The 13,207-nt window shown below is 34.7% G+C and overlaps 1 protein-coding gene across 1 annotated transcript in view; it reads left to right on the top strand.

Moving 5' to 3' along the window:
• The first annotated feature begins 2,859 nt into the window (after positions 1-2,859).
• Positions 2,860-13,207, top strand: part of LOC132707716 (unconventional myosin-IXa) — a 37,630-nt gene continuing 27,282 nt past the window's right edge. The window contains exon 1 of the mRNA XM_060679645.1: positions 2,860-3,056. Within this exon, the coding sequence (XP_060535628.1) occupies positions 2,966-3,056 (91 nt within the window). The 5' untranslated portion in view covers positions 2,860-2,965. The remainder of the gene's footprint in view (positions 3,057-13,207) is intronic.

Genomic DNA, 13,207 nt, shown 5'->3' on the forward strand with positions numbered 1-13,207 from the left:
TTAGACATTGTACAGGGTGTGTCGTTCATGGGCAAAAAATCTAAAATTGCCTTGTGTTTAAATTATGTGCTGTAAGTGAAAAACGGTAATACATTGAACAATTTGATTTGTTATATATACCAAAGATTGTCGTGAGTTTGAAGTTCAACGGCGGTGAAAGACACTTTATACAGGGTGCATGCAGAATAAAATTACATTGAATATCGAACAGGTCCGTACTTTGCTTAGAATTTAATTATTTGGGGTTTTGTTAGGAAAGATACTAAACAATATTTATTTATTTATGTATGTATTTGTGTTAAATCTAAAATAAAATTACAAGAAGAAAGGTAAACAATTCCTTTTACATTTCAGAACACCCGCACATTTTGACTGTTGTTGCAAATTTAAAGCAACGTGCTTTCTTTTAGACATTGTACAGGGTGTGTCGTTCATGGGCAAAAAATCTAAAATTGCCTTGTGTTTAAATTATGTGCTGTAAATGAAAAACGGTAATACATTGAACAATTTGATTTGTTATATATACCAAAGATTGTCGTGAGTTTGAAGTTCAACGGCAGTGAAAGACACTTTATACAGGGTGCATGCAGAATAAAATTACATCGAATCTCGAACAGGTCCGTACTTTGCTTAGAATTTAATTATTTGGGGTTTTGTTAGGAAAGATACTAAACAATATTTATTTATTTATGTATGTATTTGTGTTAAATCTAAAATAAAATTACAAGTTATTTTTAATACCTACTAAAATTACTTAAAATTATTCACCAGTATCACTATCGCTATCATCTTCTAATTATTAATTGTTCTATATTATTTGTAATATGGATATACGATTGTTTTGCTTTTTCTATATATTTAACGGCATTTGCCCAACTTTGTGGAGGGATTGCTACGACTAATGGTAGATTTCAGTTGGTGCCAAACATGTTCAATGGGATTAAATATACAGTGATAAAGTGGAGGCCATAAAACTGTATGCCCTAGACTTTTTGCATAATTATCACACGTATTCCTTTTGTAGGTTCAAGCTTTGTAGAACCTCAATTAATTGCTTTTTGGTATAATCTTCGTGAAAATAAATGTCGTTATTATACATGTAGTTTTCGATTGTTGCTTTTGTGTCACATGAGGAAGGGGTTTAAGACAACTGTGATAACTTGCATTGTCCATTACAATTACGCTATTAGGAGGAATGTTTGAAACTAGTTTGTTTTTAAACCAACTTTCAAATAAATCAGCGGTGGTGCCTTCATGGTAATCCTGAGAAGAATCTTTAATATTTTTTGCAGACAGAGAAAGTCCATTTGGAATCCAACCATCTTTAGAGCCAGCATGCAAAATAGTTATTCTTTTACCTCTTTTTGATGGCGCGTTTGTTTTACTCTTATCAGTTGAGTCAGCCCAACCCTTTTCCGGGGTATCATAAGTGCCGAACCAGGTTTCATCCAAGTAAATAATTAGCCCTTGTTGTTGTTCTCTGTAAATCCTAATTTTTTCTAGATATTCCAGTCGCCATTTCCGAATTCTAAAAGTTTCCATTAAAACTTGCCTTTTGTTAATTTTTTTAAATCTAAAACCCATGTATTAAATACACTTCCATAAGGTAGGTCTGTCACATTTAACACTGGTTTCATCTTTTTCAAGCCTCCTAGTTGAGATATCTAATGTAGGCAAGCTTTGTTCCTCGTATAACTGGTAAATTTTACGCCATATTATATCTTGATCACTTTCATCTACACTCGAGAAAATATCAACATCGGTTCTTTTTTTCCTCGCTGACATGGGATTATTCACAATTTTTCATACAGTTGATGTTGGAATTTTCGTCAATGTGGCCGTTTCCACTAAAGATGTTTGCTTGCTGGCACCACGTTCAATGAGAGTCAAATAAATATTGTTTATAACTTTCTTAGTCTCAATAGAATTGTGTTTTCTACATTTGGGCGGGAGCATCTCCTGAGATACACTAAACTCGCACATAGTTTGCATAATTCGCACACGATTCAACACACGCTGCATTACACACGAAATCGACTTCTTTAAAATACAAAGATGCTCTTGTTTTTTGCTTAATCCATCGTTTTTTATTTATTTAATATTTTTTGTCTATTTTTGTTATCTAAGTTTTGCATATAACATTAAGAATAATAATAATAACGCTTTATTGTCTAACATACAGATTCTGTCCAATTACAAGACAGTGTTTTCGACACACCAGTTTTGCATAAAACTAAACATACTTAGATAAGACAAATAAAAATAGATATCTGGAAAAATGATAACAACAAAAACTATTTAACTTGGACATGATACAGCATCAGACTAGGAACAAACAACCCTTCAGGTCTTTTTAAATAAGCCCAGACTGGTGTTGAAGAGATCTACGTCAGTCACGCTTCCAAGCTGATTGAAATTCCTCGCCCCTTGAGAAAGTGGGGCCCTCATTGCTAGAGGTAGTTGGCTAGAGGAACCGAATCTTATGTGGTACCCACATAAAAATTAATGAGGCCATTACAGAGTTTATATATACAAATACTACCAAAGCGCCCACCCTCTCAGACTCCAAGGACAAAAAGTTAAATCGTTTGAGCAGTTCTGTATGGTCGCGGCCCCTTTTTGTATTGTAGTTCTAAACTAACCGGTTTGTGTGATTCTTTCACAGTCTCCGGTAAAACTATTGAGGGCTGCCTGTAGTTCCCAGCAAACAGAGATTAATGATAACCCGGTATTCAAACAGTTCCCGTGTACAGGTAACTCGGCTGGGAGAAGCGACAACGTGGCTCGAACCGCAAACTCAGGTAGAAGGCGTTCGGGCCAATAAAGGCAGTACACCTCGAGAGTACGGTACGACCGAGTCTCAACTTCTTCGGCGTCTCGGGTTCATTTGTTTGTACGCTTTTTTTTTCTCGTGGTTTGTGCGTGCGGCGACGAGATGAGCGAGTGAGATGGCCGCGTTGTAGGAATGGCTACCCTAGGCCTGAGCAAAGTGTTCATTTTAGACAAGTACTTCACGGAGCTCCAGAAATTCTGGGAAACAGAAAAGAAGCTGCAAGGTACGGACCATTGTGTGTGTCTGTGTGTGTGTGTGTGTGTGGCGTTCGTTGGCTCGCAGGTGAAAGGGGCACGGGACCGCCGGGGGCCACGCCGAACGTGGTACCCGTTTTTTGAGTTCGGGTTTTTTTTCGACCGCGGTTGATTAGGTTACCGAACCATTGAGGCGGTTATCCGTTGGTCGAGCGAGCTGCTAAATTACGTCTTTGGGTTGACGCGTTTGACCCTATACTTTGTCCCGAAGTATATCGTTTAGGCTCGTGCAGTCGAAATTACCTGTGGACGTACAGGATGAAGGATCTATGCTTTACGAAACCGACCTAAATCTACTGTATATAAACCTGGTAGTCAACCGTAATAATTGAAAAGAAAATCATAATGCATCCGTTTTTAACAGGACCCAAAAGGTGAAAAATTAATATATTTTTACGGCATTCTTAAATATTAAATGGACACTAATAATGAATTGAATCTTCTTCATCAAGAAACTATTTATTGGAAATGGATATAACCAACGAAGGTATCATCTAGTCTTGTAAATTGGTCAAATAACCATTCTCTCAACATAAATGCCGAAAAGACTAATATAGTGATCTTTTCAACAAAGAAAGCTAGAAACCTTGGCTTGACATACAGCTCTTTGAGATTTAATAATAATAAATAATTACGCTAAACTGGTCTGAATGAATCTGAAGCAAATATATCAGGTATGGTCTGTTCATAGATATAAGAAAGTGACCAATTGTTTTTGAAGATGAATATAACAAGATATTACAACAGGATTATTACCTGAATTTCGGAATTTAAATTCAGGTAAAATTGTGGTCCGTAATAGAAAATAATTTTATACCTACCTGTGTTTAATATTCTTTGGTTTGGTATACTACTTAGTTTAAGTTTATTAGTAATCATTCTTATTTCGCATGTAATACAGCGTGAGTTGAATCGTGTGCGAATTATGCAAAATATGTGCGAGTCTAGTGTATCTCAGGAGATGCTCCCTCCCAACACTATTCTATTGAGACTAAGGAAGTTATAACCAATGTTTATTTGACTCTCATTGAACGTGGTGCCGGCAAGCAAGCATCTTTAGTAATTCCAACATCAACTGTATGGAAAATTGCGAATAATTCCATTTCAGCGAGGAAAAAAGAAGCGATGCTGACATTTTCTCGAGTGTAGATGAAAGTGATCAAGCTATAATACGGCGTAACATTTACCAGTTGTACGAGGAAAAAAGCGTGCCTACATTAGATATCTTAATTAGGAGGCTTGGAACAGATGAGACCAGTGTTAAATGTGGCAGAACTACCTTATGGAAGTGTATTCAACACATGGGGTTTAGATTTAAAAAAATTGACGAAAGGCAAGTTTTAATGGAATCTCTTACAATTCGGAAATGGCGACTGGATGAAACCTGGTTAGACACTTATGATACCCCGGAAAAGGGTTGGGTTGACTCAATTGATAAGCGTAAAACAAGCGCGCCATCAAAAAGAGGTAAAAGAATAACTATTTTGCATGCTGGCTCTAAAGATGGTTGGATTCCAAATGGACTTTCTTTGTCTGCGAAAATTATTAAAGATTCTTCTCTGGATTACCATGAAGACACCAGGGCTGATTTATTTGAAAGTTAGTTTAAAAACAAATTAGTTCCAAACATCCCTCCTAATAGCGTAATTGTAATGGACAATGCAAGTTATCACAGTAGACAGTTGACCAAACCACTTCCTCACGTGACACAAAAGCAACAATCCAAAACTACATGTATAATAACGACATTTATTTTCACGAAGATTATACCAAAAAGCAATTAAATGGGGTTCTACAAGGCTTGAACCTACAAAAGAAATACGTCTGTGATAATTATGCAAAAAATGTAGGGCATACAGTTTTAAGGCTTCCACTTTACCATTGCATATTTAATCCCATTGAACATGTTTGGCACCAACTGAAATCTGCCATTCGTCGTAACAATGTTTTTCCACGTGTTAACTCCAATGTCCTCAAACTTATAGGAACCGAAGTTTTTAACATCCCTCCACAAAGTTGGGCAAATGCCGTTAAACATATAGAAAAAGCAGAACAAGCGTATATCCATATTGCAAATAATATAGAACAGGCGATGACAGCGATAGTGAAACTGATATATTATGCGAATAATTTTAAGTAATTTAAGTAGGTAATAAAAATAATTTGTAATTTTATTTTAGATTTAAACATAAATACATACATATATAAATAAATGTTGTTTAGTATCTTCTAAGCAAAGTACGACACCTGTTCGGCCATATTTCATTCTTACAGCTTGCCCGGGTTTTTCCTTAATTCGTATCAGTTAGTCACTTTCTTATATCTATGAACAGACTTTACAGGAATATTTAAGCCAAACAATTAAAAAAGTGTCTGCCAATCTTTAGGTTTGTCAAGATTTAACTACGAGGATGTTATTTATGGACCCTGCTTAGATTCTTCAGACATACGGAGAATTGAGTTCAATTCAATTCAATTATGCGTTTCACAAAAAATGTTGGGCTCGACTGCTAGGATCATTCGCCCATTGCCGACTTCCGTCGAGGATTTTCGTTTCTGGTCTATGACCACCATGTACAAAGAAAAAAAATAACCAATAATTTGCTCAGCTAGCAAAAAACGATTCCCACTTCCACCGCGGACCATCCGGGCCCATCCGGCCTCCATACCGGCGTGAACAGGGAAAAACGACGGGGCCGACGACGATTATCACTTTAAAACATACACTAAACACTCAAAACACCAAATCCACACCGTGGAAACCGATATCAAACTTTTTGGGACGAATACAAGGGATTCTGTCGGGAGCGAACGGAGGTTAAACCGTCGCGTGCAATGCTCCACCACAGAATCCGGAGAATTGAATTAGTGTAAAATTTGCGCCAAAAACTCATTTGTGGCATCAGACCAAGACAACATAAATTATGTGACAGAAAAATTGAGCGTGTATGTTTCATAAAATCGTTTTCGAGATACCTTACGAGGTTCAGAATTCCTAGGCACAAAACAGATTAAAAAAAATCATTTTCGTTTCAAATCAGTGAAGTGTACAGTAACTATTCTAATCCATCCAAGCAAAAAACTTTGTCACAGTTCAGAAAAACACTAAAAAGCTCTCTCTTATCAGGATTGTGGTCATCAATTGCAGAACCGTAATTAGTATTAAAAAAACAACAATATAAAATGAAGTATTAAAAATGAAATATCAAAAAATCAATAAAATTCTATTAATAGTTTAAATCTACTTGTTTAATATATAATAATAATAATAATAATAATAATAATAATAATAATAATAATAATAATAAATAGTATACATTTTCCCCGCTTAAAATGAAGAGCAAGACTTGTTTTACTCTTTAAATAGTCAACTGATATTCGGCTTTTTTCTGGCGCTCTATTTTTTATTCTAGTTCTCTTGTATTAATAAATAATAAATAATAAAAATGCTTAGCAAGAAATAACATCAGATGCTTTGCTTTTTGCAATTTGCTTTTTGCAGCTTGTTCGAAAATTTTAAGTATATACCATATTTTCATTTTTTGGTTCCAGTATATAGAAAAAATAGGAAAATATATGTTTTATGGTATAATAGGTAAATGATTTAATTATTCAAGTAAAAAAATATATCTAAAAGCACTTGCCAATAAGTCGCACGTCAAGTTGCAAAAACTCTTTTTTCTAAGTAGTGAAAAAATATATATATTTACAAAAACAAATTATTCTATTGCACCTAGAGCACTCACCAAATTTAGGGCTACCTCTGTTTCCTTGACAGATTGGTTATAACAAAATTTATGTGAGTAATTGAATACAACGCAAGGCTTCAAAATCCTGAAAAATATGCTGCAACTGCAAAGTCGCTATTATCTGAATGTATCGATGAGGTTATTGAATCATTAATGGTATGTGGTATAACAATTTTTTTATAATCACAAATAATATTTTGTCACTCTAAGTTATCAGGAGTGTATCTATGAACAAGAAACTTTTATTACGACTGTTTCTGCTTTACATTTATTAATAAAGGTCTGTGGTATAGGTAAAAAATTACACAATTTCTAATTATGAAGAAATAGAAACATTAATGTGCATAATTTTTCATATAATAAAAATGCATATTTGCATTTTTGTTTACTTTTTTTTTTCAATTTTAGGCATTTAAATGCTCATGTATTGGGGACTTTCGCTTGAATTTTTCCCATTCTTTAATAAGAAGAGATATTACAATGATCTGTTGGTATTGCTAAACATTGTTACCTTTTGTTCTTTAGAAAGCTATTAGTAGAATTCTTAAAAAAATAAGTATCTATGGCAGTTTATTCTGAATTTCTTCAAGAAACCTGTGGCTTCTTAATAATAAGTAAACAAATTAGTATTTTGCACTCACTTATGCTGTAAATATATTAATTGGTTTTTAAACTTGTGCTTGTGCTTCAAATGACCTCTCGAGAATTCATTAAATTTACAAAAGAGACTGCATTCCAAACACGTATATTGAGTTACACTGTCATATCCATTTGGATGAGCACTTCTTATGTTTATTGAAGTTAAACTGGGTTGAAAAAAAATTGTCACTTTCAAAACAATTAAATTTTAAAATTAAAAATAAAAATAAAATAATATTAAAAAATGATAAAACGGGATTCTTCTAACTGTACCTTTACTGCTTAAAACATGTGCACCACCACCACAGTTCCGTCGTTCTGTTGTTCCTCTTAGTTTCTGGTCAAAACAAAAAAACACAGACCCCAACCAAAAGGCACAGAATACAAAATAGACATTGCTAACTTAACTCTTAAAATAAAAAATCATAATTTAACAAATATGTTATGTTATTTAATATGCGCAGATGATGCACACGCAAGATATTCCTCTGGTTATGCCCTCCTGCTTTCGGTTCGTCCGCTAACGGCGAAATATGTAAAAAATAACCTCTGATTCTTCGCGGTTCCGCGAACTAGAGTATAATGACACCGAGGCGCGCGCTAGGTACCCGACTCCTTAATTTTCATCGAGACGGAACTTGTTTTTCGCGCAACTTCGTCTTCGTAATAGCCGGCGCGCTTGCGTCGCGCAAAATTCTTGCCAATTCAAATGCTCACCGCACAGCTGTGGTCGCGATCGTTTTAATGTTTATTTAAATGGTCGTACTTTGGTAAGGAAATTGAGTTGAAACGGTAAAATGCAAAGAAACTCTTTAATTCCTGTACGCGATATCGATACCAAGATAATTTTGAAGCTAAGACCCGTTGGACACGGAACAATATTCAATATTTTGCGGGCTTTGGTTCAATTCAAGTGGTTAATTTTCAAATATCTTGTTGATGTGTAGTTATGAAATTATGTCGTGGTCTCAGGTAAAAATGCTTATACTGAATGGGGAAACACCCTGTATATTGGCACTTAAATATTCTGTTTAAAGAACGATATATCATGACACACTTCTGGTACAAATGTGGATATTTATTTATGGCATCTTTCGAGTAGAACGCCTTCGACAATCTCTATCTAAAACCAAAATTATGGATGAAATGATGTTTTTTTTTTGTTATTTGATGACATGGTCAAGAATCCATCTGAGATTTTCTTAACCATTTAAACTTTATATATAATAACATACTTTTTGTCGTTGAATAAGAAACCAATAATAATCTCTCTACTAATAATAATCTCTAACACTGGTCATTCTGTTTACAGAAAACCTGTGCACATAGATCTTTACCCCAATATATTGTCACATCCGTGCCAAAAATCATCGATTATCAACTCTCTTGTTTACAGAGCCGCAAAACTATCTCAGCCCGAGTCACTGAAAACAGAATTAAAACACCTTACCTCTGCTCTTCTCTGATAATTTCCACATTAGAGATTTTAATTGTTTCATTACAAAAAGCACTTCACCACAACCTCCTACAAATTTCCAACAACCGATTCAGGAATCTAGAATATTTGTAAATAGTATAGATACCAGCAAAGTTTTTAAATTGTTACAATTACAGAAACTGCATCTAAACGAAACCTAGAGAATTGAAATTTATACTTTATACGGAGACAAAGCAAGAGTTCAAGAATGTGTAATTGTAATTTGTTTAACGCAAAATAACCAGAAAGACCCATTAAAAGATCCACGGTCAGTAAAATTAAAAGGAAAGTAATGGAATGGAAGATCGTCTTCAAATAACGTCGTTAGAGAACGAATAGTTTGGCTCCTATAATCCCAAAAATATGTAAAATACCAAATCACAATTGTTAGTCTACGTAAATATATTAATCAACGAAAGCTTTGCGTGTATTAAAAGAAGAAAAGCATTATCCGTACAAGATTATATTACTACAGCAGCTGAACATCCACAAAAAAAATGTTTGGGTAGACATTTTGAAAAACAAAATTATTGGACCTTATTTTTTCTGTCAAAATCTTACTGGACCCCGATATTTACATATTTTATTTAATGTTGCCAAATTTAACACTGGTAATACAAAATTCTGAATATTTTAGAACATGGAGGATTTGAGACATAGAAATCTGACAACATTGCTGTTAGCATTTTTCATCATTCCAACTTTGGCAGTTTTGGAGATATTTGAGAGTTCCGATACTTTTTAGAAACAGACTTTCGGCTACGTTTTTCAGTAGAGTAACTTTACTTAAGTGCAAAACGTAAACAAATAAATTCGATTTTACTCCGCGAGCCTCATATTATTCCATATTTATAAGATTCGACAATTAAAGAACGTTTATGCGTTCGCTTTTCGAAGCAACGTTCCGGTTATATCGGAGATATCAAACGCCGCGTCCGTTTAACGAGGTTTTTAATTAATCGAAGGCGAACCTCGGAAAGGGATTGAGAAATAGGCGTAATTGTTGCTTTCTGATTGTCTAGTCTGCGCAACGCGCGCGTGGGAAAGTTGAACGTAATGCGATTGATCATAATAATAGTCGGGGCATTTGTATGACCGCATTGAGTGTTCGAGCAAAATCTGAACGCCATTGAATATCTCCAAAAGCTGAATGGTTTACTTTCTAGGGCGGGGTAAAACTTTTTAAGCGGAAACTGCTTTTGTTAAAACCGAGGGGTAAATAAATACCTCCAAAAATCCAATTTTAGATAAGCAATTGCTCTAATTCAGATTAATTCTCTCCTTCGTACTTTTAATTTAATGGTTTGGCGGTAAAAGATTTAATTTTAATCATAATTTTGAGGAGCTTGAAGAATTTACAGATACAACTAACCAAAATAGAACACCGTTATGAGAAATGTCTCAGTGCGGATGGAGGTTATGTTGAAAAATGATCATCGTTTTTCTTAGTCAGGCCGGAAACTTTTCACCATCTGCCTCCCTCAATGTTTCAGTCGCAACACTCCAGATTTCTGTTGCTGCTCTCTCTCGCCCACTGTGTCCACGAATTTAAGCGATCGGTTACCTTCGTTCCTTCCTAACCTTCTCCCTTTGTACTCTCGTTCTGTGTATCCATAGATTTCATTTTGAACTTCAAATAGCCACTTTTCATGCACCCCTTTCCCCTTGCTCTTTCCTTCCCGATATCTTTACTCCGTACATAAAGATGAACTATCGACCATCATCCTTCTTATTATTTACAAATCTGGATTCTTCCTGTTTCGGTTGTTGATCAATAGAGTTTGCATTTGTTTTATATTTAAATGTAACTTTCACTTTTTTTAGGGATATTTTTCAACTCAAGTGGAAACTGATTAAATGTCAATGCAGTTATAGGTCTACGTAATCCAACGCTTTTTCTCCTAAATTATCTTGTGTTCTTTTCTCGTAGTCATAAATTTGATGATTGAACGTAAAACGAGAGGATTTTTGTAGACCATTTTCCATCCGTACTGTTATAGCAGTTCGAGTTGGCGATCTAGGTGGCGAGCCAACCGGTTTTGGTTGCCTCATGTTGGGCAAATCTTATACATGTACAGTGTAATTTTATAGGTTAGGGTCTTCACCCACTGCACCAATCATTTTGTTGGCTTCTCCGGAGCTTAGCTGAAACTGATTTGCATTTTATTCTGTGCCTGCTTATAAATTATTTGAATAGAGCGAAACTACAGGATGGATACGAACATTGGAAACAATATTGGAAAGCCTGAACGCATAGCTCTTGAATATTTAAACTTTAGTCCCGACATAGCCATTTCTAAAGCAAATACCATACATAAAATAGCCACAACTGACTATCAGGTAAAAATTCTCACCGAAAGGTCTTATCGTCAACGTAAGGATCATACACCTATGAATCGCAACCCTAAATCTGTTATTTTAAAGTTTCTTCTCTATAAGAATCCGTTAAAAAAATGTCATCCCTCAGGCTTATCAAATTCCTCTTTTCTACCGACTCACAAACCAGGATTACCCCTTCGACCTATTTATAACCACCCTAGAATTAAGGAAAACTGAATAATTGAAAAATTGAGTAATATTGGTCATTTCAGCTGTCAATTCTGGAAGAACCTTCTAGCAGTATTCCCATCATTCCCCAAGATCCGGGCCTTGGTTTGTAAAGTGATAATGCCATTTTGTGAGTTGATCAAAATCAAAAATTCCAAATGAAAGTCTTTTAAAAAGTTCCTTTCTCTGCTGCGGTAGAATAAGTACACTGCTGCGTCGTAAATTCCAACAGAGAATGCTCACTCTAAATGAAACTTTGTGAAATAGATAACGAGGGCACTTCTTTTTAATGATGGTAGAATAAAAAGTTAACCATATATAACTTAAATCCGTTATGCCATGCGTTGTCAATGTTTTGCATTTTACCACTTGTGTAAGAAAAAATGTACAGCACTTCTTAGCATCTACTAAAGTCCACAGTTGTATTATACAACAAGTGCGGTAAACGCGCATTTGACTCACGAGTGACTTAAAAAGTTTACCGAACGTGTTGCATACTATACTTTTTCTACGACCGTTAGTTTTTGGGTACATTTTCGCAAAACAACACGAATACTGACAGTGAGTGTTAAAACACATTTTCTGCATAGAAGTAAAAACACGAAATATTTTCTGGTGCTAAAATTAATGTATCAATTGCAAACGCAAGTAGACAATTAGCTGCTCCTGTCGACTTAACGAGCGCGCGACATTTAATAAACCCATGCGATTGGCTTCATGTTATATTCATGGCGCGAAATTGACTTAAAAAAATTAGTTATAGTGAAGATTAAATTACCGAGACTGTAGCTTATTACAAATTGCTCGTACATTTTATTATTTATTTTAATTTTTATTTGGAATAAGAAGCCGCAAACGCGTGATGAAACATTTATTGAATAGAGGAGACAAAACTAGATGCAATGAATGTTTTTAATTTTTTCGAAAATGAACAATATTTTCGAAATTCTCATACAATTTGGAGCAAATTTGGTCTCTTCCTTTTTTTTTTCGTGTACCTAGCCAGTGTAGCTTCTTTTACTCACTGTAAAAGATACTCTTATCAGATCAGATCAGACCAAGCATGCAAAAATGGTTTCTTCGCGGCCTTTTCTTTAAAATACCTAAATTAATTTACACTTTTAGAGGTCGCTTTTTTTTTATCTCAACGAAGGTTCCAATTTTCTATATCCTTAAAAATCGTTGACCAATAAGTGCCAAAAGCCAATTTTTGCTGTAGACTTGCAAACGTAAAATTCTCACCGTTTTGATCCTTCCTTCGATTGCTTTAATTTTAAGGTAACATTTTAGTAAAGATTAAATACTATTTGCTTGAATTTTTAGTTAGTGTTTTAAGCGACCCAGGAACATGTTTTTATTTTTTTTTTTCATAAACAAAACGAGTTATAAAGAAACTAGAAAAGGCAAAAAAAAGTTAAACATATACACAAACAAACAGTAGCATTTAAACATCAAAAATAGTTTTCGACAAATGTCTGGGCTGGAATTATTATTATAAAGGATAAATGGCCCATAATTATCCATATTTGAAAACCTTACCGTCCAGTATCTCAAAAGCTAAGATGTTTGGGATGAATATCCATATAAAGTTTTATTTTTAAAACGCCCTCAAAATTGGAACTTTAATTATTGACCTTCAATTAGAAAGCACCCTGTATACTCTCTGAGGGGGAAGGAGCTAAAGGAGGCACACGAACATTAGCTCGGA

Source organism: Cylas formicarius, unplaced genomic scaffold (assembly GCF_029955315.1).
Source record: "Cylas formicarius isolate icCylForm1 unplaced genomic scaffold, icCylForm1.1 PGA_scaffold_9__14_contigs__length_23061073, whole genome shotgun sequence".
Taxonomy (NCBI): domain Eukaryota; kingdom Metazoa; phylum Arthropoda; class Insecta; order Coleoptera; family Brentidae; genus Cylas; species Cylas formicarius.